A 25979-nucleotide genomic window follows, 5' to 3' on the forward strand; every position below is an offset into this window, starting at 1 on the left:
TTTTTTATTTTATTATTAATTAGCTTATAATTGAACCCTATATTTTGAGTTGCAATACGTTTACATTTTGACACGCATAGATAACTGTAACTATAATGAATAAGACTGTTTTCATTATTAATTTCAACTCGATAAAATTTGTTCCACGAATAAATGGAGGTTATCTTGTTGTTTGTTTCTTGACCAATGCACATTAGGTTATTCTGTTCCATCGCAACATTAAACGTTTTTTTCTTCTTATCAAACGTGCGTTAAGGATTTCAGATTCATCCTGTGGAAATTTCTCTATGAATAATAATGATTTCGTAGTAATTCTTTTGAAGTAGTTTACAATACATATGTTATCTGTAAACGAATAAACGAGGTATCAAAAAACTCAAACTTGAGGTGGTTATTTAGCAGTACGGACTGGCAGAATTGGCTAGTTTCCCCCGCCATATGTGACCCCGCTGGTGGCCATATTTCCATGGGGAAGAATTGGACTCTAGTAACTCTCATTTGACCGTACACATTTAGGCTTCTGTCTATATAGTTATCAGGCTATGTCATATTAAAATCATAAACACTTTTCCTTGTGTATGTTGTTCATAGGTTTATAAAATTATATGTTTGATATATATTTATTTTTTAGATTGCATACATTCGATTTAGATTTATATGACAATCTGTACGCATATACCATTGCTTTTTTCTATATATTTTTCGTATTTTTTGCTACACTGTGGATTCTGGAACGCGGCGGAAACCGTGCCATAGGCTAGGCGCCACTGGAAATGGAATGAGCGGACTGGGACCGGGAAGCGTTGGTCCAGGGGTCGTGGGTGTAAATGAGTTTGTGTAATCCTCAGATTTTCCGAGATTATGTCACATTAGCCCCGATGTACCCCGGAAAACCACCCATGATGTCACTAATTGCGGAGAAAGCTTTTGGTATTTTATTAGGATCCCAATTAGCTGTTGAAAAGCAGCAGCTTCTCTTCCTGGGGTCCAACACAAAACATGAAACATAATACAGAATGACATAATACAGAACATCAATAGACAAGAACAGCTCAAGGACAAAACTACATGCAAGCAACTACATATAAGCATCATAGGCTCACTGTATGGATTCTATAATCACAATTAGGTTTATAAAATAACAATAGCCGTAGTAAATCATAAAAATACTAGAAATAAATAAATACGCAAATGGATACAATACATATTAACTTTATAAAAAAAGAGTGTGCTTGATTGACAATGACACCAATGGAGTTGGCAAGAGCACAGACAGATCAGGGAACAAGACTCCGTGTAGATATACCTACTTTCGAACAAAAATGTTAAAGCCTTTAACAACAATTATATAATAGTGGTTACAAAAAACCAACTCTGCCAATACTATAGTATGCTAAAATAATTGTAACACTTATAATTATTAGTCGAGTAATTGGCGTAACACTTGACTTTGGCGAGCTCTCTTCATCTAAATGACCCTCTGCTAGAACGTCAATTCTCCTGCAAAATTGCAAAGCCAATTTATTCAGCTGGCATTCTGGTTCTCTGGAGAGATTTGCTCCAGTCCAAAGAAAAGGGAACAAAAGACTGAAAGCGTGCGATTTGTTTGAGAAATTACCACTTGATCTGCATAATCGAGGTTCGGGCTCGTGGCACCCGCGGGCTCCATTTTTATTGCACGAGTCTCCACTGTTATCAATTTCACGAGCGGGCTTCTGTCTCTCTTAGGGACGTGATCGTCTTCTTTTGAATAATGAATGACGCGTTTTTCTGTCGTCACTAAAGTGCCCGTGATGTTAGAATATGAAAAGGCAGCCGTAAGTAATAGTGCATTTAAAGAGGATCTACAAATGTTTTATTATGATATGTAGAAAGAGAGGGAAAACGGGGAGATGAGTGTGGGATAGGAAGGAGAGAGGGGACTAGAGAGATGTGTTTTATTGCAATAGAAGCGACAGTGGTAGAGGACGAGATTGCCTCGCAGCCAAATGGAGTTGCTAATGAAACTTTACCGCTCCTAACGATTCTTTTCCTGCCGTCCTCATGAAATATTTAAAGTGTTTAATATACATATTAAGCTCCAAGACATTGGCGCTGGCTACTGGGCAACAGGCAGCTATAGCAATCAATGAAGCTTGAGTCATACAACATTTATTGGGGCTATTTCACATTAGCCTACACTGCTTGACAGAATAAATCTCTGTTTACAATGAAAGAGAAAGAGAATGTTTGCTCTTTTCCATGCTCAGTGTATTGTGTTCCCAGTGTGGGAATTGTGTTGCACGCTGACATGCTCAGTGGGATGATTCAATAGGTCGGAGATGGTGGAACGGGATCTCCAGTCCCTTTGGGGACGAGGATAACCCTGCCTGTGTTAGAGCATGAAACACAGGACTATGGGGTGGTAGGGCTTTGCCCTTGTGGGTACAGGGCATGCACAAAGTCCTTAGTAGGCAGGCTACTATTGGCTAAAATAGGTTTGGAAGACAAAGCCGAAAATGAAAATGATTGTTTTATTGTATATATTTTGAGCATTTATTTTGAGATATTTGTTGAGTGTTGTGCTCTTGGTTTGTAAAAACAAAGGGAAGGATGGGGTTTGGCTGAGATCAAGTGTGTGAGTGTGTGTGTTTGTGCGTGGAACATTTGTCTGATGGTTGAATGCACGTCTGCCTCTTCATGCTGGTTAGACAGAGACAGCGAGAAAGAAAGAGAAAGGGGAGGGGGAGAGGAGGAGGGGGGCAGGAAGGTAACCACACGATCTTGAATTAAAGGGATGGATGGAGAGGAAAAGGATGGACCAGATTGAGATGTAAGAGAATCGGCATTAACACATTAATGAGTATCACATGGCTTTGGTTAGTGTCTGTCTGTCTGCCTGCCTGTCTGTCTGTCTGTCTGTCTGTTGCCTGTCTGTCTGCCTGCCTGCCTGTCTGTCTGTCTGTCTGTCTGTCTGTCTGTCTGTCTGTCTGTCTGTCTGTAATAGTTTTTAGACCCAGACATCCCAATATTTCAAAAAGCATCACATTTCAAAATGCATTTGGCTGTCCTTGACAAATGACTAATGAAATTAATTAGTGAGCACGTTAGCGAGTGTGTAGATGTGTCAGACTTGATTTGTGTGTGTGTGTGTGTGTTTATGTGTGAGCAGCTGAGGCGACCTGCAGGCCCCTTGGTCCTGTGTTAATGTGTTAATTCATTAGTGTTCATCTCAGTATCATTGTGTCAGAGCAGCGCTTACCAGCCCTCTCTGTTCTTTGCGCTTCATAAAAGCCGATTATCCTGCGTGTCGCCGTTCTGCCCATTCTTCTGCCTTTTGACCTCCTCACCCCTCCTGTTGCCTACCCGCGGGGTGCTGGTGGAGGGGAGAAGGGGGGGGAGAGGGACCAGCTGCCACCAGACGTAGTGCTCCCCTCCCTGATAGAGGAGATACTCCAGTCCCCTGCTTCGCCTGGCCTGCACTGCCACCAATCCCACCTGTCCTGCCCCAGGCTGCAGTCTGACACACACACACACACACACACACACACACACACACACACACACACACACACACACACACACACACACACACACACACACACGCACAACACACAAACTTTCATATATTTCCCTGCACACACGTGTTGGTCTGAGGTGTGACTGAGTGAGAGAGAGGTAGTATGTTAATGAGAGAGATAGTATGTTAGTGAGTGAGAGAGAGAGAGGTAGTTTGTTAATGAGAGAGATAGTATGTTAGTGAGTGAGAGAGAGGTAGTATGTAAGTGAGTGAGAGGTAGTATGTTAATGAGAGAGATAGTATGTTAGTGATCATGGAGCTCTATTTCTCTATTGATTTCCCATTATTTATCAGAGGTAGTCCCTGGTGCGTCATTAGTGTGTATCAGAGAGAGAAGGAGAAACTAATACCAGTCACTCACACCAGCACAGGGCTATCAGCTTACCCTCCCTCAGGGCAGGGAGGAGGAGAGTGTGTGTGTGCGTTCGTGTCTATGTGGTATGGGTTAACAGATGGGTCTGGATACTGTTGGTAGTGGAGCAGTGGAGAGAATCATTTTCCTGTTGAACCCACACACTTTTCTCCTCTTTTTACTTCCCATTCCATTCTAGTTCTTTGCCGTCTGCCTTTTTAACCATGTAAAGAGAGAGAGAGAGGGAGAGAGAAAAAGGGAGAGATAGAGAAAAAGAGAGAGATAAGAGAGAGAAAAAGGGAGAGAGAGAGAACAAGGGAGAGAGATAGGGAGAGAGAGAGAGAGAGAAAGAGAGAAAAAGGGAGAGAGAGAGAGAGAAAAAGGGAGAGAGAGAGAGAAGGAAAAAGAGAGAGAGAGAAAGAGGGAGAGAGAAAGGGAGAGAAAAAGAGAGAAAGAGGGAGAGAGAGAGAGAAAGAGGGATAGAGAGAGAGAAAGAGGGATAGAGAAAGGGAAAGGTAAGTAGGTTTCCTAGTCTCACCTGGACCGGTGGGATTTTCCCTCTCCCTCCCTGTGGATTCAAAAGGATGGCTGTATAAGTGAATTTGGAGTGAACATCATTTATCATATTCATTTTACACCCATGTGATTATAGTACCCCCTCTCTCTACACACACACACACACACACACACACACACACACACACACACACACACACACACACACACACACACACACACGATGGGGGTGACCCAGGCCTGCCTCCCCTGCTGACCCCCAATCTGTTCCCCAACCTCTCACCACCAGAGACCGGGGCACACCAGGAGAGTGAGATATACACACACACACACACACACACACACACACACACACACACACACACACACACACACACACACACACACACACACACACACACACACAAGCTTATGAGCATGTGTAATTCTGTGTGTGTGTGGTTTTTGGCATACAACACATGTGTGCGTTCTGATGGATATTTTCTCGGACAGGACCATGTGTGTGGACAGAGTGTGTGTGTGGACGGGGAGTCTGTGTGTGTGTGTGTGTCCGTACCCTCTGCCCCCTCCCACTGGTGTTAATTGATTCTCAGTGCACTCTGCTGATTGGTGTGAGGACCCCTAGGGGTGGGGAGAGTATCCAGCTGCCCCCTCCCCATCTCTGTGACCCCCCCCCCCCCCACACACACACACACACCACACACCCTCAACCATTGATACTGTACACACACTGAAACACAGTCTTCAATGGGGATCTCCCACTGCAGTGAAAAGGAGGTTGGCTGACACAGTTCAGCAGATTGTGCTACAAACCGAGAGAGAGAGAGAGAGAGAGAGAGAGAGAGAGAGAGAGAGAGAGAGAGAGAGAGAGAGAGAGAGAGAGAGATTGTATTGGACCATTCAGGTTCTTCATGAATAACTTACCAGAGATGTGTGTGCTCTCACCTGTGTGTGTGCCTGTGTGTTTGTGTGTGTGTGTGTGTGTTTGTGAAGATGAATGTGTGGTTATTAATTTCCAGCAGTGCCCTCTGGGTGAGATGTTATTATAAGTCTGATTACCACTAATCTCTTATTAATTGCCATCAGCTATTACACAATGGCCATATATCCGGCTGATTTGTGTAATGAATTTAGCAATGTGCATTTTTTAATCGCTGCAGGTGGCTCATCAGTCTGTATGCTAATGCAAAAGTTTTGTCTTTGTGTGTGTGTTTGTGTGTCTGTGTGTGTGTCCGTTAGGCCTGGGCAGTATACTGTATATACCATATACCGGGGTATTTGGAAATAGGCACGGGATGGTTTTTCAATAACGTCAATACCGCTGAAACAATTTTTTATATATTTTTTAAATAAATGTGAATATTTGTAGCCACTTTTTAATTAAATACCTGCAGTCAACTTGTGCAATGCTGTATTCCTCATTTCACCTGTCACATCATTTTTAAATTATGAAACTTACTAGTTGTCCCCAGTCATGTGGTGTTTGTTTACAAGCACACAACGACGAGAGACCAGAGTCTTGTGAGTCACTCACTGTTGTGCAGCACGAGCCAGGTGATTGAGTTACAGTATGGAATTTACAGCTAAATCTTTTGCCAGCTAAATCTTTTATAACTTTTTAAAATGTGCTAAATGTTCTGCAGTTGTGCATTTGGTCTGCTAATTTAGCAGCTAGTTAGCTATCTAGCTAGTGCTTAGCTTCTTCCAAAATCAAGCTTCGCTTGGTATCAGCAGAGAATCCCCTCCTGGATTAAGAGCTTTGCTGTCTAATATTTGTTTTTTGTTGTTAGCAGCATTTTTGAGTAAATTGTATAACATTATGAACTGGGATGTCTGTCCTGCAAATAGTTTAGGTCAGAGACAGTATAAAATGTTCACAATGCACTTGATAGCATTTAGTTAGCATTCTCTATGGGATTTTACATGTACTTTTTAGCATTGCTAACCTTTGGATTACAGAGGCTCAGTGGGGTTTGAAAATAGTGCCCCTTGTGTTCAGGGTCTGTATTACTGAAAATCCCGGGATGGCACAAGGTCAGTATGACAATCTGGGTACTACCCAAGCCTAGTCTGTGTGTGTGTGTGTTTATGTTTGTTTGTATGTGTGCGTGTGTGTAGCCTACGTGTGTGAGAGGAAGGGGACATTAAAGAACAAGCATAAAGACACTAAACTTGTTTTCTTTGTTTTTTAAAGTCTTGACTTTAAACATGGTTGAAATGACCAGTGTTGTTGGATAATGCAGAATCCCAATCTCTAACACAGAGAAGCCCTCTGGACAGTGATAGCTCATCGTTCCAGTGATTTAATCACATGCTGGAATGTATGAGTAGAATAGAGAGAAAGAGAAAGAGAGAGAGAGAGAGAGAACAAGAGAGAGAGAAAACGAGAGAGAGAGAGGAATGTGTAGAGAGATAGTTGTGAGAGAGGGAGAAAGGGAGGGAAGAAGAGAGAACAACAGAAAGATGGATAAGTAGAGAGATAGAGTGTGAGAGAGAGAGAATGGGAGAGAGGAAGATATAGGCTTGGCTTTGCTGTGATAAATAGCCCAGGCTCTCTCTATTGCATTAGCCCGGCTAACCGATAGATTGCAGTCCGAATGGGCAGAGACACATACAATAGGTTTCTCATATAAAGTTGCATATTAAATTCCTTCACAGGACTGCACCCTGTAAGCATGTTTCAGGGAAAAAGGAAAGAGAGACAGATAATAGATAGTGGAAAGAGAGGGGGAGAGAGAGAAAAAAAGGCTGATTTAGGAAAAAAGAGAGGAAAAAGAAAGGAAGAGAGACTGAGATGGAGAAGCACAGAGTGGGAGAGTGAGGGGAGAAAATATTCTGTCTGTAACTTTCTTTCTTTGTACATCTTGTACATACCGGTATGTGTGTTTTGTGTTCTCTCTAAACAGCTATGTGTGTTCCTCGCTGTTCTGTGTTATTGCTAACAACCTCTTAATTGCTTTCTAACTCATTAAGATGCTGATGTTTTAATAGTAATTAATCCATCATTTGTCCATATGCAAATATGGACCATAGAGAGTTCTTCTCCAAACAGTATCTGTCCCTTAATCCAGTGTTAATGCAGAACCCTAGTGGAAGGAGACAATGTGAAGCTGCTTCACTCTTAATTGCTTACTAACTACATTTAATTACACGGCTATGACTGTGGGAGTTGGCTCATCAGAAAAAAATAGCTTCTTGAAGTTGATTGGAGTTCAACCAAACAATCCATCCTTCTTAATCTTTCAAGGGAATCCATCCTAAATGTTTTGGAAGATATCTTGGTGTTTGTAAATGTTCAACAAATGATGGTGGCAAGTGTGAATTGTGCTACATAACTCCACTATCTGATCTCTGCCTATGTCCCAATCTGTCTTTTTGTCTGGTCTCCTTTCGTTCTCTCTCTCCCTCCTTCCCCCCGTGCTCTCCACCCCTCCTCTCTCCAGATCTTATTAACTCATTAACTTTTTTCATTATTTTTAATAAAAGATGAGTTATGACTCCAGCCTCTCTGGGGCGCCGTATCCTTCCTCTTTCACTGTCTTTCACTTCTACTGCTCTCCTCCTCTCGTCCCACTCTTCTCCTGCTCTCCTCCCCTCTTCCCACTCTTCTCCTGGTCTCATCTGCTTCTTCCTCTAAGGCCTAGATTCAATCAGATCAAGCATTAAACCGGCGATAGCAGACACCCGTTTTGTGGATGTTTTTGGCGGTGTCAGAGGTGGAATTGCGCTGGAGTCGTCAAATCGGTGAGCAGTTGCTCTTGGGCCATCACCAGTTACCACAGCCGCAAAGTCATAAACCCCGCCTATTCCCACAATTTCTCTTTTTAAAGGGGAACTGCACCCACTATTTTTGCCTTTTTTCTTTAGTGTTTCTCCTCATGGATTGCTGACGGCCATGTCAGAAGCCAAACTAGAGTTGGTACAGCCAAGAGGCACCCATCTGTTAGAACGTTGCCCTCAGCTGCCCCCCCCCCCCCCCCTCCCCCCACTCAATCAAAACAAACAATCAAAACTAACTAGTTCAATAACTACAGGCAGATGTATGGTGATGTGCTGGCGGAAGCTTTCAACGGGTCAGTATCCTACAGAGTAACACGAGAAGAATGCAGTTGCTGAATTTATGTAGGTATTCTAAGCTACGTGATTCGATAGTTTTCAAATGTAGTAACAGGTCCATGTGGGATAAACAACCCTTTACATAATACCATAGAAGCAGTGTTGTGCTAATATAACTAATGTGCACCTTTCCCATTTCATTGATATTCCCAGCTAGGTAACTAGCTAGTTAGGTAGTTAGCCAGCTAGTTAGGTAACATCAGCTATGCTAGCAATGATTGTGATAATGATTATGAAAATGTACAAAACCAGATACTTAATCAGCAGTCTATGGTCTAGCTACCAGTATACTCACCACCATTAGGGACCAATGGATTCCAACCACCTATTCCGTCCGCATGGCAGGGTACTAGGGTCCTTTCGCAGGGCATGCAAACCCGAGTTGGCTGTGGTCAAGCCCTATAGAGATTTTCAGTCTCAAGCGGCCGTGATCCTTTGGGGGCAGATGAAACAAAGGAGCCCCAATCATGAAGCGAAGCAAAAGGGGCCGAGGTGCGATTTGCACATGGAGGTTGGCAAAAGGGTGCATGAATTGTTGACATAATTGTAATCCAAACCCAACCTTAATTTACTCATTACTCCAAACTTTAGACGAGACTGACTTAATGACCAAAAATTATCCTATTTACACTTTGTAGTCAATTTTGGCATTTAAAAAATGTTTCTGACTCATATCGATGCTAACCCTAACCCTAACCCACATAGGCTGTTTTTAAAGGGATTAGTTGGTTTTTAGGGTCAGACGCTCTTTTAAAATCTGATTTTAAACCTATCCCTAACCTTAACCCTAACGTTAACCACACTGCTAATCTTATGCTTAACCCTAATCTTTAAAAAAAAAAGGAACCATGCATTTTTACGATTATAGTCCATTTTGACTTTGTGGCTGTGGTAACTAGTGACATCCCTCCTCTGGAGATCATTGTCACAGAAGCCACACCCGCCTCACTCTCGTTAGAAGATCAGAACAAGGAAGTGCAGGCTATATAGAAATGAATAGGGAGTGAATGTTATTTACAGTATTATAAGGGTTACATGGAGAATATCGGACCTCTCTGAAATGAAAATGGATGACCCTCCCGTTACCCAAAATAATCATTAAAACACAAAGTGGAAAGCAGAGAACATGTCTACTGTTTACCCTCACTTCTTGGACAGACCAGGGCCTAAGATATGCCATTTTAGAAACGGTTCTTCGTCCTGTAAGCGTTTCATGGTAATTCAGGAATTTTTTATAGCACACGTGGCTGCGGACCTTAAGGCTGTGGGTTTGCAGACCACCGTGGACAAGAGGAGGGGTGGAAATATCTCCTTCATAGTAAATTAATCTATCATTGTATTTGCAGGTCCGAGAAAAAAATGGCTTTTCATTAACATTCTATGTCATTTTACGGAGTAGAGGAATCTTTTTTAATACCACACAAATGACTGAAATCACAGAGCGATAGGCCTATGTGCCCATCTATTCCTATTTCTCCAATGTCAAATCGGTGTGTCTTGTTTGCAACGAAACGGTCCCTGTTTGCAAATAACAAAATCTGAGACATCATTAGGAATCTGAGCAATGGTCATTTCAAAAGTTAGGCCTACCTTTCCACCTCAGACAGAGTAAGCCTACCAACGCAGAAAAAACGTACGCTTTAATTAACTACTGGCTACTCTTCTTCTGTGGCTTAACCCAACGAGAGGAGGTCACAAGTGTTTCCCTAAAAGCTGTCTGGGTTTAAACATCTTCTATTGTGCAGAAAGTGAATAGCTTAATCTATTGACAGTGAGAGAATTAGATTACTTCCCAAGCCAAGTCATGTTTTTGTCTCCTCGGCTATAGAACATTGTAGCTCAGCCTCTGAACGCCAAAGAAATGAAACAGTGATATTCTCATATGCACTGGAGTCACAACAGCTTGTTTTTAGCATAAAGCATTGCGGACCGAAGCGCTGTTATGAATCACTTTATATTTTCGGATCCATTTTATTTTCTTAAAAAGCTTAAGCTAACAAGGAGTATTTAGGTCTGTGCAGGTCTATGGCATACCCTCTCATACTCCCACAATTCCAGTCTTGGTTTTCACTTACCTTCACGGAGGTAGGCTATATAAAGAGTGCATGGTGGGTAGAGGAATTGACCGACAAAAATCTATAGATGTAGAAGCCTATAGCCTAATTTCGTCTGTCAAACAGGTAGGCCTACCTTATGTGCTTAAATAGGAAGAAATAGGCTCCAACACAAAGCCCTCCTGTTGTTTGTGAAGTCTAAAATAAAGACGGTTGAAATGCCTTCTCAGCACCACAAATGCTTCTTCAAGTTTCAGCACCACAATGTAAGTTACTCAAATCTGCCTTTTTGTGAGGTAGAGGTCGACCGATTATGATTTTTCAACGCCGATACCGATACGATTAACCGGCCTATTTCTATTTATTTATTTGTAATAATGACAATTACAACAATACTGAATGAACACTTTTATTTTAACATAATATAATACATCAATCAAATCAATTTAGCCTCAAATAAATAATGAAACATGTGGTTTGGTTTAAATAATTCAAAAACAAAGTGTTGGAGAAGAAAGTAAAAGTACAATATGTGCCATATAAAAAAGCTTACGTTTAAGTTCCTCGCTCAGAACATGAGAACATATGAAAGCTGGTGGTTCCTTTTAACATGAGTCTTCAATATTCCCAGGTAAGAAGTTTTAGGTTGAGGTTGTTATAGGAATTATAGGACTATTTCTCTCTATACCATTTGTATTTCATATACCTTTGACTATTGGATGTTCTTATAGGCACTTTAGTATTGCCAGTGTAACAGTATAGCTTCCGTCCCTTCCCTCACCCTTACCTGGGCTCAAACCAGGAACACATCGACAACAGCCACCCTCGAAGCAGCATTACCCATGCAGAGCAAGGGGAACAACTACTCCAAGTCTCAGAGCGAGTGACGTTTGTAACGCTATTAGCGCGCACCCCGCTAACTAGCTAGCCATTTCACATCGGTTACACAAGCCTAATCTCGGGAGTTGATAGGCTTGAAGTCATAAACAGCTCAATGCTTGAAGCATTGCGAAGAGCTGCTGGCAAAACGCACAAAAGTGCTGTTTGAATGAATGCTTACGAGCCTGCTGGTGCCTACCACCGCTCAGTCAGACTGCTCTATCAAATATCAAATCATAGACTTAATTATAACATAATAACACACAGAAATACGAGCCTTAGGTCATTAATATGGTCAAATCCGGAAACTATCATTTCGAAAATAAAATATTTATTATTTGAGTGAAATACGGAACCGTTCCGTATTTTATCTAACGGGTGGCATCCATACGTCTAAATATTCCTGTTACATTGCACAACCTTCAATGTTATGTCATAATTACGTAAAATTCTGGCAAATTAGTTCGCAACGAGCCAGGCAGCCCAAACTGTTGCATATACCCTAACTCTGTGTGCAATGAACGCAAGAGAAGTGACACAATTTCCCTAGTTTAATATTTCCTGCTAACATGAATTTCTTTTAACTAAATATGCTGATTTAAACATATATACTTCTGTGTATTGATTTTAAGAAAGGCATTGATTCGTGCAACGATTATGCTTTTTTCGCAAATGCGCTTTTGTTAAATCATCCCTCGTTTGGCGAAGTTGGCTGTCTTTGTTAGGAAGAAATAGTCTTCACAGTTCGCAATGAACCAGGCGGCCCAAACTGCTGCATATACCCTGACTCTGTTGCACAGAACGCAAGAGAAGTGACACAATTTACCTAGTTAAAAGAAATTCCTGTTAGCAGGCAATATTAACTAAATATGCAGGTTTAAAATATATATACTTGTGTATTGATTTTAAGAAAGGCGTTGATGTTTATGGCTAGGTGCACATTGGTGCAACGACAGTGCTTGTTTCGCGAATGCGCTTGTTAAATCACCCGTTTGGCGAAGTAGGCTGTGATTCAATGATTAACAGGCACCGCATCGATTATATGCAACGCAGGACAGCTAGATGAACTAGTAATATCATCAACCATGTGTAGTTAACTCGTGATTATGTTAAGATTGATTGTTTTTTATAAGATACGTTTAATGCTAGCTAGCACCTTACCTTGGCTCCTTGCTGCACTCGCATAACAGGTAGTCAGCCTGCCACGCAGTTTCCTCGTAGAGTGCAATGTAATCGGCCATGATCGGTGTCCAAAAATGCCGATTACCGATTGTTATGAAAACTTGAAATCGGCCCTAATTAATCGGCAATTCCGATTAATCGGTTAAACTCTATTGTGAGGTCAATAACACTGATAAATAATCCTACATCATGGGCAAGAAACACACATCGATATATAGCTTTATCAGCAACTCCTTCTAAAACACTGAGACATATTAACATTTCATCAATTACAAATGACATGACCCTCCCCTGGACTAGATGTAAAAATACTATACCCTCCTCTTTAAGACTTCTGAGTGGCGCAGCGGTCCCTGGTTTGAATCCAGGCTTCAATCCATCTCTTACTCAAATCCTAATGAGGTGTACCTTACAACTCAAGTTCCGGTGTTGAAACTTGTAAACAAGGCTGCATGGGATTTCTGTTAATGCAACTCCATGAACATTGGCAATGTTCACTTTAGGTGTAATGCCGGGAGCCACTTGTGGATTTGACAGCTCAAAAGCAGTTCCACCTTTGACACACCAAAACAACGGCTATGCGGATGTTAGCTAAAGCGGATCTGATTGAATAAAGCCCTAAGACACAAACTGACCTCCATATTGTAGTTGAGAACAGGCACTCGTATCTGCCCATTCCCCTCACGTACCTCTATATCAGTAGGCATTCTTTAGACATGATTCATGTGCTTTGTCGACTCGACGGATGGATTGTGGAAATGGAGAACACTGATTGTAGCCTGCTGTGGTTAGAAATGAGATGACAAATATCAGATTCCAAGACCGTTTCTGCCTCATCAGAACGTTTGTAGACACATCTCACTCACAAGTCTCCTCCTTGGGACAGTCATTAAGGTTGATTGAGCGCCCAGTTTCTGTCCTTGAGTTTTGTAGGCCTGACATTGATTTTAGTTTCAAATATCGTATATTTCTACAGACTGGGTTGAATTTTCAATATAACTTAGTTTATTCTAATCAAGAATGGTCTATTTTATTTTGGGTAGATGTTTGCTATGTAAATGTATCCTTACTGTATAGCTGTCTCTGTAGACCTAGCTATGAGGTTAGCACTAGCCTACTAGCATTCCTGCTAATTCTTAAACAGTGTATTTCTCAAAGGTATTTCAGTGCCAGCTCAATGCTGCTTCTGTAAGCGACAGGAGGTCGGTGTGCAGACCGGTGTGGCGGTAGGCCACGGATGGTTTGTTGGAACTGATGGCTTTTATGGTTGTCTGTAGATGGAGTACAACTCGAGTTGTCGCGTCGGGGACAACTGTAGCATTTGAGCTTTTCCTAACCTTATTGAAATTCTCCTAACCTGCTATTTTAATGTTCCTAACCTGCCGCGTTAGTTCTCATAACCTGCTGCGTCAAGTCACTTCCATCTAGCCACAATCGTATAAGCCATCAGTTGTGAGAAACTATTAGTACCAGCACACCGGCAGGTTGGGCCTAAGCGACTGGCTGTTGATGTGTGCAGACCAGCAATACGCCACATTTCTTTACAAACTAAAAACCTCTGTTAATTTGTCCTAAAAAACAAGTTATGTTCCTTTTTTTTCAAGAACTTTACTTTTATTTTTCATCCTTTTTGTACAAGGTTCTGATTAGGCTACCATGAGAGAGCTCACAAAGCAAATAAATGCTATACTATTATTAGAATCCTTGACTACTGTGGTAAATACAATTTATTGCACCACTCCACCCCCGCCATTCAGTACCATCCCTGGATGTAGGGGGCATACCTTCACAACCTTACAAGAACAGAGATGGCATCCTGGTTAGAAATGACAAATATTGGATTCCAAGACTTTCTGGGACATGTTTTAGTCGAGTACATGTACACACACACATACATGTATTTCAACATCATAGAGGACACATATACAGTAGCTGCACAATCATAAAATTCCTCATAAAGATGAAACACTGTCAAAGAATGTTTTTTTATTTTTCTTTCTCTCAGAAGACTGATTATTTTGATATAAATTAAATAATTGCTAAGCGTCTAGTCTCCTTGTCAGGTTGTGGTATCATATTCCATTGATTGGGGGCAAAGTATCTGCTACATACGACTAACAGCAGTGGTTAGAGTCCACTACCAAGCTGGGAAGAGAGTTTTAGTCTTTCTGTCTCTCTGTCCATCCCGTGATATTTCTTTCCAGGTATCAGTGTTCAAGAACAAAGTGACTCGTGGCTTTCCCCAGTCACTGCTCATTGGTTGAAGGGATAGAAATAGACTATGATAAAACATTTTTGGTTGGAAGTCCTCTGTATCCTTGTTCTGGATTGCCTGTGATATTTTGGATGAGTTCCTTCACATTCGTAGCCTGCTCTCCTTTCTGGAGATGGCCAAATAGTCCCTGTGTCCTGGAGGAGAACATAGAGTAGTGGTTCACTTTTATGAACATTTTATTGGAAAGGAAAAAGGCGCAACGTTTTCTCACCGTAAAAAAAAAACGTATGTTATTTGTGTAACTATTACAAGATTTAAGTTTTGGCTTCCATCCATGGCCTTCTTACGAACTCATGAATAACTTCAGGGTGTGTCTTACTTGTCAGTGATGTGATTGACCCCTGGGCTAGGTGTGTGGGTCAGGCTGGCTGGGCTCAGCGTACATGACTGGTGGGACACTGAGTCCTCCTCACAGTTAGATGCAGGGTCAGCAGGATCTGACACACAGGACACAGAATGGTATAAGGTATCAACTGTTTAATAATACAAATTATTATACAGAGAGTTTTGTGCTTTTTTTTTAGCTCAGTAGTGATCTCCCATTACCTGTCGTTGCCGTTGGCGACAGCGGCCCCGTTGCTGTGCTGAGGAGACAGCGTGGCCGTTCCTCTGCTGACTTCCTGTAGCATCATACCTGTCTCACTTGGCCCCGCCCTGCAGGAGGAGGTGTGTCCACACAGCAGATCCACCTCCCCTCCACATACTTTCCCCCCACCTGAGAGGGATATAAGACCAGAAGACAAGAATTGTATATTCTGTCCACACAGTCTCACCATTTACCGAGTCTGTAATAAATTAAATTGATTTTTATTTGGATTTCATGTAATGGACATACACAAAATAGTCCAAATTGGTGAAGTGAAAAAAATAAAAATGGAAAAGTGGTGCATGCATATGTATTCATCCCCTTTGCTATGAAGCCCCTAAATAAGATCTGGTGCAACCAATTACCTTCAGAAGTCACATAATTAGTTAAATAAAGTCCACCTGTGTGCAATCTAAGTGTCACATGATCTCAGTATATATACACCTGTTCTGAAAGGCCCCAGAGTCTGCAACACCACTAAGCAAGGGTCAACAACAAGCAAGTGGCACCATGAAGACCAAGGATCTCTCCAAACAGGTCAGGGACAAAGTTGTGGAGAGGTACAGATCAGGATTGGGTTATATAAAAATATTGTAAACTTTGAACATCCCACAGAGCACAATTCAATCCATTATTAAAAAATGGAAAGAACATGGCACCACAACAAACCTGCCAAGAGACAGCTGCCCACCAAAACTCACAAACCAGGCAAGGAGGGCATTAATCAGAGAGGCAAGAAAGAGACCAAAGATAACCCTGATGGAGCTGCAAACCTCCACAGCGGAGATTGGAGTCTCTGTCCATAAGACCACTTTAAGCCATACACTCCACAGAGCTGGGCTTTACGGAAGAGTGGCCAGAATAATGCCATTGCTTAAAGAAAATAATAAGCTAACACATTTGGTGTTCACCAAAAGGCATGTGGGAGACTCCCCAAACATATGGAAGAAGGTACTCTGGTCAGATGAGACTAAAATTGAGCTTTATGGCCATCAAGGAAAACGCTATGTCTGGTGCAAACCCAACATGTTTCATCAACCCGAGAACACCATGCCCACAGTGAAGATTGGTGGTGGCAGCATCATGCTGTGGGGATGTTTTTCATCGGCAGGGACTGTGAAATTGGTCAGAATTGAAGGAATGATGGATGGTGCTAAATACAGGGAAATTCTTGAGGGAAACCTGTTTCAGTCTTCCAGAGATTTGAGACTGGGACGGAGGTTCACCTTCCAGCAGGACAATGACCCTAAGCATACTGCTAAAGCAACACTCAAGTGGTTTAAGGGGAAACATTTAAATGTCTTGTAATGGCCTAGTCAAAGCTGAGACCTCAATCCAATTGAAAATCTGTGGTATGACTTAAAGATTGCTGTACACCAGCGGAACCCATCCAACTGGAAGGAGCTGGAGAAGTTTTGCCTTGAGGAATGGGCAAAAATCCCAGTGGCTAGATGTGCCAAGCTTATAGAGACACACGTCAAGAAACTTGCAGCTGGAATTGCTGCAAAAGGTGTCTCTACAAAGTATTGACTTTGGGTGGGTGAATAGTTATGCACGCTCAAGTTTTCTGTTCTTGTTTATGTCACAATAAAAAATATTTTGCATCTTCAAAGTGGTAGGCATATTGTATAAATCAAATGATACAAACCCCCCCCCCCCAAATTAATTTTAATTTCAGGTTGTAAGGCAACAAAATAGGAAAAATGCCAAGGGGATGAATACTTTTGCAAGCCACTGTAGCACTCTCGTCGGTAGCCATGGACTTATTTGAAAGGCTGGTCATGGCTCACATCAACACCATCATCCCGGAAACCCTAGACCCACTCCAATTCATGTACCGCCCCAACAGATCCACAGATGACGCAATCTGAAATACACTCCACACCGCCCTATCCCAACTGGACAAAAGGTACACCTATGTGAGAATGCTGTTCATTGACTACAGCTCATCGTTCAACACCATAGTGCCCACGAAGCTCATCACTAAACTGGGACTAAACACCCCCTCTGCAACTGTATCCTGGACTTCCTGGCGGACCACCCCCAGGTGGTAAGGGTAGGCAACAACACATCTGCCATGCTGATCCTCAACACTGGGGTCCCTCAGGGGTGTGTAATTAGTCTCCTCCTGTACTCCCTGTTCACCCATAACTGCATTGCCAAACAAGACTCCAACACCATCATTAAGTTTGCTTACGACAACAGAGTGGTAGGCCTGATCACTGACAACGATGAGATAGCCTATAGGGAGGAGGTCAGAGAACTGGCAGTATAGTTCCAGGACAACAACCTCTCCCAAATGTGAGCAAGACAAAGGAGCTGATCGTGGATGACAGGAAAAGGTGGGCCGAACAGGCCCCCATTAACATCGACGGGGCTGTGGTGGAGCGGGTAGAGAGTTTCGAACTCCTTGGTGTCCACATCACCAACGAACTATCATGGTCCAAACACACCAAGACAGTCGTGAAGAGGGCACGACAAAACCGTTTCCCCCTCAGGACGCTGAAAAGATTTGGTATGGGTCCCCAGATCCTCTACAGCTGCATCGAGAGCATTCTGACCGGTTGTTTCACCGCCTGGTCTGGCAACTGCTCGGCATCTGACCATAAGGTGCTAAAGAGGGTAGTGCGTACTGCCCAGTACATCACTGGGGCAAGCTTCCTGCCATCCAGGACCTATATAATAGGCGATGTCAGAGGAAAGCCCATAAAATTGTCAGAGACTCCAGTCTCCTAAGTCATATACTGTTCTCTCTGCTACCACACTGCAAGCGGAATTGGAGTTCCAAGTCTAGGACCAAACAGCTTCTAAACCCAAGACATAAGACTACTGAACAATTAATCAAATGGCCACCGGACTATTTACATTGACCTGAACCCCCCCCATTTGTTTTGTACACTGCTGCTATTCAGTGTTTATTATCTACTTCACCCCTACCTACATATACAAATTACCTCAACTAACTTGTACCTCTGCACACTGACTCGGTACCGGTACCCACTGTATATAGCCTTGTTATTGTTATTTTATTGGGTTACTTTTTATTATTATTTTTTACTTAAGTTTATTTAGTAAATATTTTCTTAACTCTTCTTGAACTGCACTGTTGGTTAAGGGCTTGTAAGTAAGCATTTCACGGTAAGGTCTGCACTTGTATTTGGCGCATGTGACAAATAAAGTTTGATGTGATTTGATTTGATTAGGCACCAGAAAAAAAAGGCTTTTGGAGTTCTGAGTTATTGTGTATGTTCCTTCCCAGTGTATGTTGTCTTTTCCCTTGTTCCTTTTACCTGTCATGAATGTGTTGGGGCATGGTGGCCGGCCCCTCCCCCTGCTGTAGCCGTAGTAACCACAGCGCAGCAGGCGGGCGTAGGCGGACCTAAAGTCTCTGTTGAGGGCAGCGTAGAGCAAAGGGTTCAGAGCTGAGTTGATGTACCCCAGCCACTGCACCACTGGGTAGGCTGCTGGGTAGTTCTGCTTCTTCAAACCCATAATGGTAAACAGGGTGAAGTAGGGCAGCCAGCACACCACGAAGACCCCGATCACTGCTGCTAGAGTCACTGTGGCTTTGTGTTCCCGTAGAGCCACCGCTGTTACTGAGGTGAGTTGACGAGGGGCTGACGAGGAGCTGTTGTTGTTGTTAAGTCTGGGGCGCGCGTGGATGATGCGCCTGGCCTGCGCCCGAGCAATGCGAAGAATACGGTGGTAGGTCCAGCACATGATCAGCAGGGGGAGGTAGAAGGTTAAGGAGGAGTCCACGACAGCATACGATGGGTTCAGCTCAAAGTTACACTCTGTCATGTTGTCCCCCTGGCCGCGATTCTGCACGTTGCCGTCCACCGTGTTCCATCCCAGGTGGATTGGCAGGAATGACACTGCTAGCGACACCGCCCACACCAACGCCATAGCAAAGGCAACTCGCCTCGGCAACACTATTGAGGAGTATCTAAGGGGCGCAGTCACGGCCAGGTAGCGGTCCAGGCTAATGGCCAATAGCGTGAGGATGGAGGCGGTGCACAACATAACATCCAATGAGATGTAGATGTTGCAGATGGTCGGCCCCAGAGGCCAATCGCTGAGCTGGAGGAGGGCGGAGAAAGGCAGGACAAGCATGCCAAGCAGCAGGTCAGTGATGGCGAGGGAGACGATGAAACAGTTGGTGAGGCAGCGGAGACGTCGTGTGGCGCAGACGGCCAGACAAACCAGGACGTTACCACACACTGTCAGCAGGATGAGCAGGGACAGGAAAACACCGAGTATCACCATAGACAGCATCCTCACTGGAGTCCCAGTCCCAACCCTAACCCCTCCCTATACACCCAGTCCCAACCCTAACCCCTCCCTTACACCCAGTCCCAACCCTAACCCCTCCCTTACACCCAGTCCCAACCCTAACCCCTCCCTTACACCCAGTCCCAACCCTAACCCCTCCCTTACACCCAGTCCCAACCCTAACCCCTCCCTTACACCCAGTCCCAACCCTAACCCCTGCCCTACAACAACTCAGTCCGGACTAGTGGATAAATCCTTTAGAGAAGCTTCATCTGGGTGTGGCTGTATCCATACTGATGTGCGTGGATGGAGATTCATCTGTGTGTTTGAGCTATTTTCCTTGGTATGTTTGTGTATATTTGATATATATGTATATGTCCAATTGCATTGGTTTCTGGATGGAGAGGTCAGTGTATCACAGGTCCTCTGAGTGAAGGGGCGATGAGGAGTCCGATGGTTGGTCCAGTATGTGACGATGGGCTGTAGAACACCGCCCTCTGTTGGTGACTGGTCCACACTGCTCCATGTTATCCATATCGCTCAGCTTTCTTTCGCATTCAGGTCACAACTTCATCTAAAAACACAGAGCAACAGAAAGTCAGACAGCCCCAAAAACAAAGTAACATGGCCGCTATACTGCAAGGAGATACTTTACCGAGCTACTTACAAGTGCAAGTACTTCCACTATCAGAAAATAGGAAGCAAATTTAAGCAAATGGCAGCAGACGAATATTGCTCACTTACTAAGCTATCAAGATTAGTGAGATGGAAAATGAGGGCAGCAGTTACGCATGTCTAGTGGTGGAATATTCAATAAGAGAGACTGATAAGATAACCTGTGTGTGTGTGTGTGTGTGTGTGCGTGTGTCTGTGAATGTGCGTCAGTAAGTCGCAAGGGGTGTTTGCTCTCCCTCCCTCTTCTGCTTAAATGGACATTTGGGACAAGCTCCAGGTTCGGAATGTAGAAGTCTAATCACTCAAACAGTATATCATTTACCACCACATGGCTAGAGTGGTAGAGGGTATGGGGGAGGGATAGAAATGGGGGGGGAGGGGGCAAGGGTGGTGGAGAGGAGGATGGAGCGAGAGAGAAAGGGGAGAGATAAGAAAATAGGAAGAAATAGGTAGAAAGACAAAAAGATATGAAGAGATTATGTTTGCCTTGACTCTGAGCACATATGGGAAGGCACTAAATTGAAGACTCATCTCTTCAGACAGACTTATTTCTCAGATCCCCCAGACACACACGCATTCTCACCATAACATATACCTCTACCAATCACACACACACACACACACACACACACACACACGCATTCTCACCATAACATGTACCTCTACCAATCACACACACACACACACACACGCATTCTCACCATAACATATACCTCTACCAATCACACACACACACACACACACGCATTCTCACCATAACATATACCTCTACCAATCACACACACACACACACACACACACACACACACACACACACGCATTCTCACCATAACATATACCTCTACCAATCACACACACACACACACGCATTCTCACCATAACATATACCTCTACCAATCACACACACACACACACACACACACGCATTCTCACCATAACATATACCTCTACCAATCACACACACACACACACACACACACACGCATTCTCACCATAACATATACCTCTACCAATCACACACACACACACACACACACACACACACACGCATTCTCACCATAACATATACCTCTACCAATCACACACACACACACACACACGCATTCTCACCATAACATATACCTCTACCAATCACACACACACACGCACGCACGCACGCACGCACGCACGCACGCACGCACGCACGCACACACACACACACACACACACGCATTCTCACCATAACATATACCTCTACCAATCACACACACACACACACACGCACGCACGCACACACACACGCACACACACGCTCTCGCTCTCTCTCAGATTCTATGTTTTACTGGAGGACTCTTGGCAAAGCTTCTTTCCCATAGTGTATGTCCATATCTGGGCAGCCCCCAATGTCTATTGCTGTCCTGACATACCCCCACGGCAGACTGCCTTCCCACCGACAAGGCACAAAGGGGTGTGTCTGTATGTCTGTTTGACTCACAGTCTGTGAGAAAGCATACAGTGCCTTCAGAAAGTATTCAGACTCCTTGGATTTTTCCACATTTTGTTACGTTACAGCCTTATTCTGAAATGGATTAAATAAATAAAAATCCTCAGCAATCTACACACAATACTTCATAATGACAAAGCGAAGGCAGTTTTCTTTAAGAATTTTGCAAATTTATTACAACTTTAAAACAGAAATACCATATTTACATAAGTATTCAGACCCTTTGCTATGAGACTCAGAATTGAGCTCAGGTGCATCCTGTTTCCATTGATCATCCTTGAGATGTTTCTACAACTTGATTGGAGTCCCACCTGGGGGAAATTCAATTGATTGGACTTGATTTGGAATGGCACACACTTGTCTATATAAGGTCCTACAGTTGTCAGTGCATGTCAGAGCAAACACCAAGCCATGAGGTAGAATTAATTGTCATTAGAGCTCTAAGACAGGATTGTGTTGAGGCACAGATCTGGGGAAGGGTGCCCAAAATAATTCTGCAGCATTGAAGGTCCCCAAGAACACAGTGGTCTCCGTCATTCTTAAATGGAAGAAGTTTGGAACCACCAAGACTCTTCCTAGAGCTGGCCGCCCGGCCAAACTGAGCAATCTGAGGAGAAGGACCTTGATCAGGGAGGTGACCAAGAAACCGATGGTCACTCTCACAGAGCTCTAGAGTTCCTCTGTGGAGATGGGAGAACCTTCCAGAAGGACAACCATCTCTGCAGCACTTCACAAATCAGGCCTTTATTGTAGAGTGGCCGGATGGAAGCCACTCCTCAGTAAAAGGCACATGACAGCCCGCTTTGAGTTTGCCAAAAGGCACATAAAGACTATCAGACCATGAGAACAAGATTCTCTGATCTGATGAAACCAAGATTGGAGGAAACCTGGCACCATCGCTACGTGAAATCATGGTGGTGGCAGCATCATGCTGTGGGGATGTTTTTCAGCGGCAGGGACTCGGAGACTAGCCAGGATCGAGGCAAAGATGAATGGAGCAAAGTACAGAGAGATCGTTAATGAAAACCTGCTCCAGAGCACTCAGGACCTCAGACTGGGGTGAAGTTTCACCTTTCAACAGGACAACAACCCTAAGCACACAGCCAAGACAATGCAGGAGTGGCTTTGGGACAAGTCTTTGAATGTCCTTGAGTTGCCCAGCCAGAATCCGGACTTGAACACGATCAAACATCTCTGGAGAGGCCTGAAAATATCTGTGCAGCAAATCTCCCCATCCAACCTGACAGAGCTTGAGAGGATCTGCAGAGAAGAATGGGAGAAACACCCCAAATACAGCTGTGCCAAGCTTGTAGCATCATATGCAAGAAGACTTGAGGCTGTAATCGCTACCAAAGGTGCTTCAACAAAGTATGGGTAAGGGTCTGAATACTTATGTAAAAGTGATATTTCAGTTTTTTACTTGTAATAAATTAACAATACATAATAAAATAACATATTATTAATAATAAAAAGCAGTTTTTGCTTTGTCATTATAGGGTATTGTGTGTATTGTGTGTAGATTGATGAAAAAAACAACATTTCATGCATTTTAGAATAAGGCTGTAACCTCAGAAAATGTGGAAAAAGTCAAGTGGTCTGAATACTTTCCGTAGTCACTGTATATCTGAGATACTGTACCTACTGTATTCCTCATCCTCCACATACAGTACAACCCTCGTTCTGCCAGTCACATTCTGTTGAAGGTCCCCAAAGAACACACGTCTCTGTCGCTCCTCTTTTCAGTTCGCTGCAGCTAGCGACTGGAACGAGCTGCAACAAACACTCAAACTGGGCAGTTTTATCTTCATCTTTTTCTTCAAAGACTCAATAATGGACATTCTTACTGGCAGTTTTGGCTGCTTCACGTGATATATTGTTGTCTCTAACTTCTTGCCTTTGTGCTGTTGTCTGTGCCCAGTCATTTTTGTATCATGATTTGTGCTGCTACCATGTTGTGCTGCTGCCATGTTGTGTTGCTACCATGTTGTTGTCATGTGTTTCTGCCTTACTATATGTTGTTGTCTTAGGTCTCTCATAATGTAGTGTTATGGTGTCTCTCTTGTCGTGATGTGTGTTTAGTTCTATATTTTTATTTTTAATCACAGCCCCCGTCCGCGCAGGAGGCCTTTTGCCATTTGGTAGGCTGTCATTGTAAATACGAATTTGTTCTTAACTGACTTGCCTAGTTAAATAAAGCGTCATTAAAATAAATCAATACAAATACATATTCAGTACATCTGTGTGTTCAAAGAACTATTGTGTTCACGTTTCTCTATGTGTATTTCTGAATTGATTTGACTTCGGTATCTTATCGGTGTGTGTTGGAATTTGAGAGAGAAAGTGTATGATATGATTGTCTAAAATATGAACACAACACCTCAATACAATGTAGAACCAGGAACAGAAATAGCCCTTGGTTCACTCCCGACCTGACTGCCCTTGACCAGCACAAAACATCCTGTGGCGTACTGCATTAGCGTTGAATAGCCCCCGCGATATACAACTTTTCAGGGAAGTTGGGAACCAATATACACAGGCAGTTAGGAAAGCAAAGGCTAGCTTTTTCAAACAGAAATTTGCATCCTGTAGCACAAACTCTAAAATGTTCTGGGACACTGTAAAGTCCATGGAGAATATGAGCATCTCCTCCCAGCTGCCCACTGCACTGAGGCTAGGAAACACTGTCACCACCGATAAATACACTATAATTGAGAATTTCAATAAGCATTTTTCTACGGCTGGCCATGCTTTCCACCTGGCTACCCCTACCCTGGTCAACAGCCCTGCAACCCCCACAGAAACTTGCCCAAGCCTCTTCCATTTCTCCTTCACCCAAATCCAGATAGCTGATGTTCTGAAAGAGCTGCAAAATCTGGACCCCTACAAATCAGCCGGGCTAGACAATCTGGACCCTCTCTTTCTAAATTGATCCGTTGCAATTGTTGCAACCCCTATTACTAGCCTGTTCAACCTCTCTTTCGCATCGTCTGAGATCCCCAAAGATTGAAAAGCTGCCGCGGTCATCCCCCTCTTCAAAGGGGGAGACACTCTAGACCCAAACTGTTACAGACCTATATCTATCCTACCCTGCCTATCTAAGGTCTTCGAAAGCCAAGTTAACAAACAGATCACCTACCATTTCGAATCCCACTGTACCTTCTCCGCTATGCAATCTGGTTTTCGAGCTGGTCATGGGTGCACCTCAGCCACGCTCAAGGTCCTAAATGATATCATAAGAGACAATACTGTGCAGCTGTATTCATCGACCTGGCCAAGGCTTTTGACTCTGTCAATCAGCACATTCTTATCGGCAGACACAACAGCCTTGGTTTCTCGAATTACTTCCTCGCCTGGTTCACCAACGATTTCTCAGACAGAGTTCAGTGTGTCAAATTGGAGGGCCTGCTGGTGATTCTCTGATCCACCTCTAAGCAGAGGCCACCATTCTGCATACTTCTGGCCCTTCTTTGGGCACTGTGCTAACTAACCTCCAGACGAGCTTCAATGCCATACAACTCTCCTTCCGTGTCCTCCAACTGCTCTTCAATGCAAGTAAAACTAAATGCATGCTCTTCAACCGATCGCTTCCCGCACCTTCCCACCCATCCAGCATCACTACTCTAGACGGTTCTGACTTAGAATATGTGGACAATTTCAAATACCTAGGTGTCTGGTTAGACTGGAAACTCTCCTTCCAGACTCACATTAAGCATCTTCAATCCAAAATTAAATCTAGAATTGGCTTCCTATTTCGCAACAAAGCATCCTTCACTCATGCTGCCAAACATACCTTCGTAAATCTGACTATCCTACTGATCCATTTACAAAATAGCCTCCAACACTCTACTCAGCAAATTCTATGCAGTCTATCACAGTGCCATCCGTTTTGTCACCAAAGCCCCATATACTACCCACCACTGCAACCTGTATGCTCTCGTTGGCTGGCCCTCGCTTCATACTCATCACCAAACCCACTGGCTCCAGGTCATCTATAGGTCTTTGCTAGGTAAAGCCCCGCCTTATCTCAGCT

At 43.4% G+C, this 25979-nt stretch overlaps 1 protein-coding gene across 1 annotated transcript; it reads right to left on the reverse strand.

Moving 5' to 3' along the window:
- Positions 1-11018: 11018 nt before the first annotated feature.
- Positions 11019-19816, reverse strand: LOC115131148 (histamine H2 receptor-like). Its single transcript, XM_029662741.2, has 4 exons — positions 18810-19816; positions 15480-15648; positions 15253-15370; positions 11019-15067 (listed from the first exon to the last, which is right to left on the reverse strand). The coding sequence occupies exons 1-3, from the start codon at positions 19792-19794 to the stop codon at positions 15361-15363; spliced, it is 1164 nt and encodes a 387-aa protein (XP_029518601.1). The 5' UTR covers positions 19795-19816; the 3' UTR covers positions 11019-15067; positions 15253-15360.
- Positions 19817-25979: the final 6163 nt, after the last annotated feature.

This window comes from Oncorhynchus nerka, linkage group LG6 (assembly GCF_034236695.1).
Source record: "Oncorhynchus nerka isolate Pitt River linkage group LG6, Oner_Uvic_2.0, whole genome shotgun sequence".
NCBI lineage: Eukaryota > Metazoa > Chordata > Actinopteri > Salmoniformes > Salmonidae > Oncorhynchus > Oncorhynchus nerka.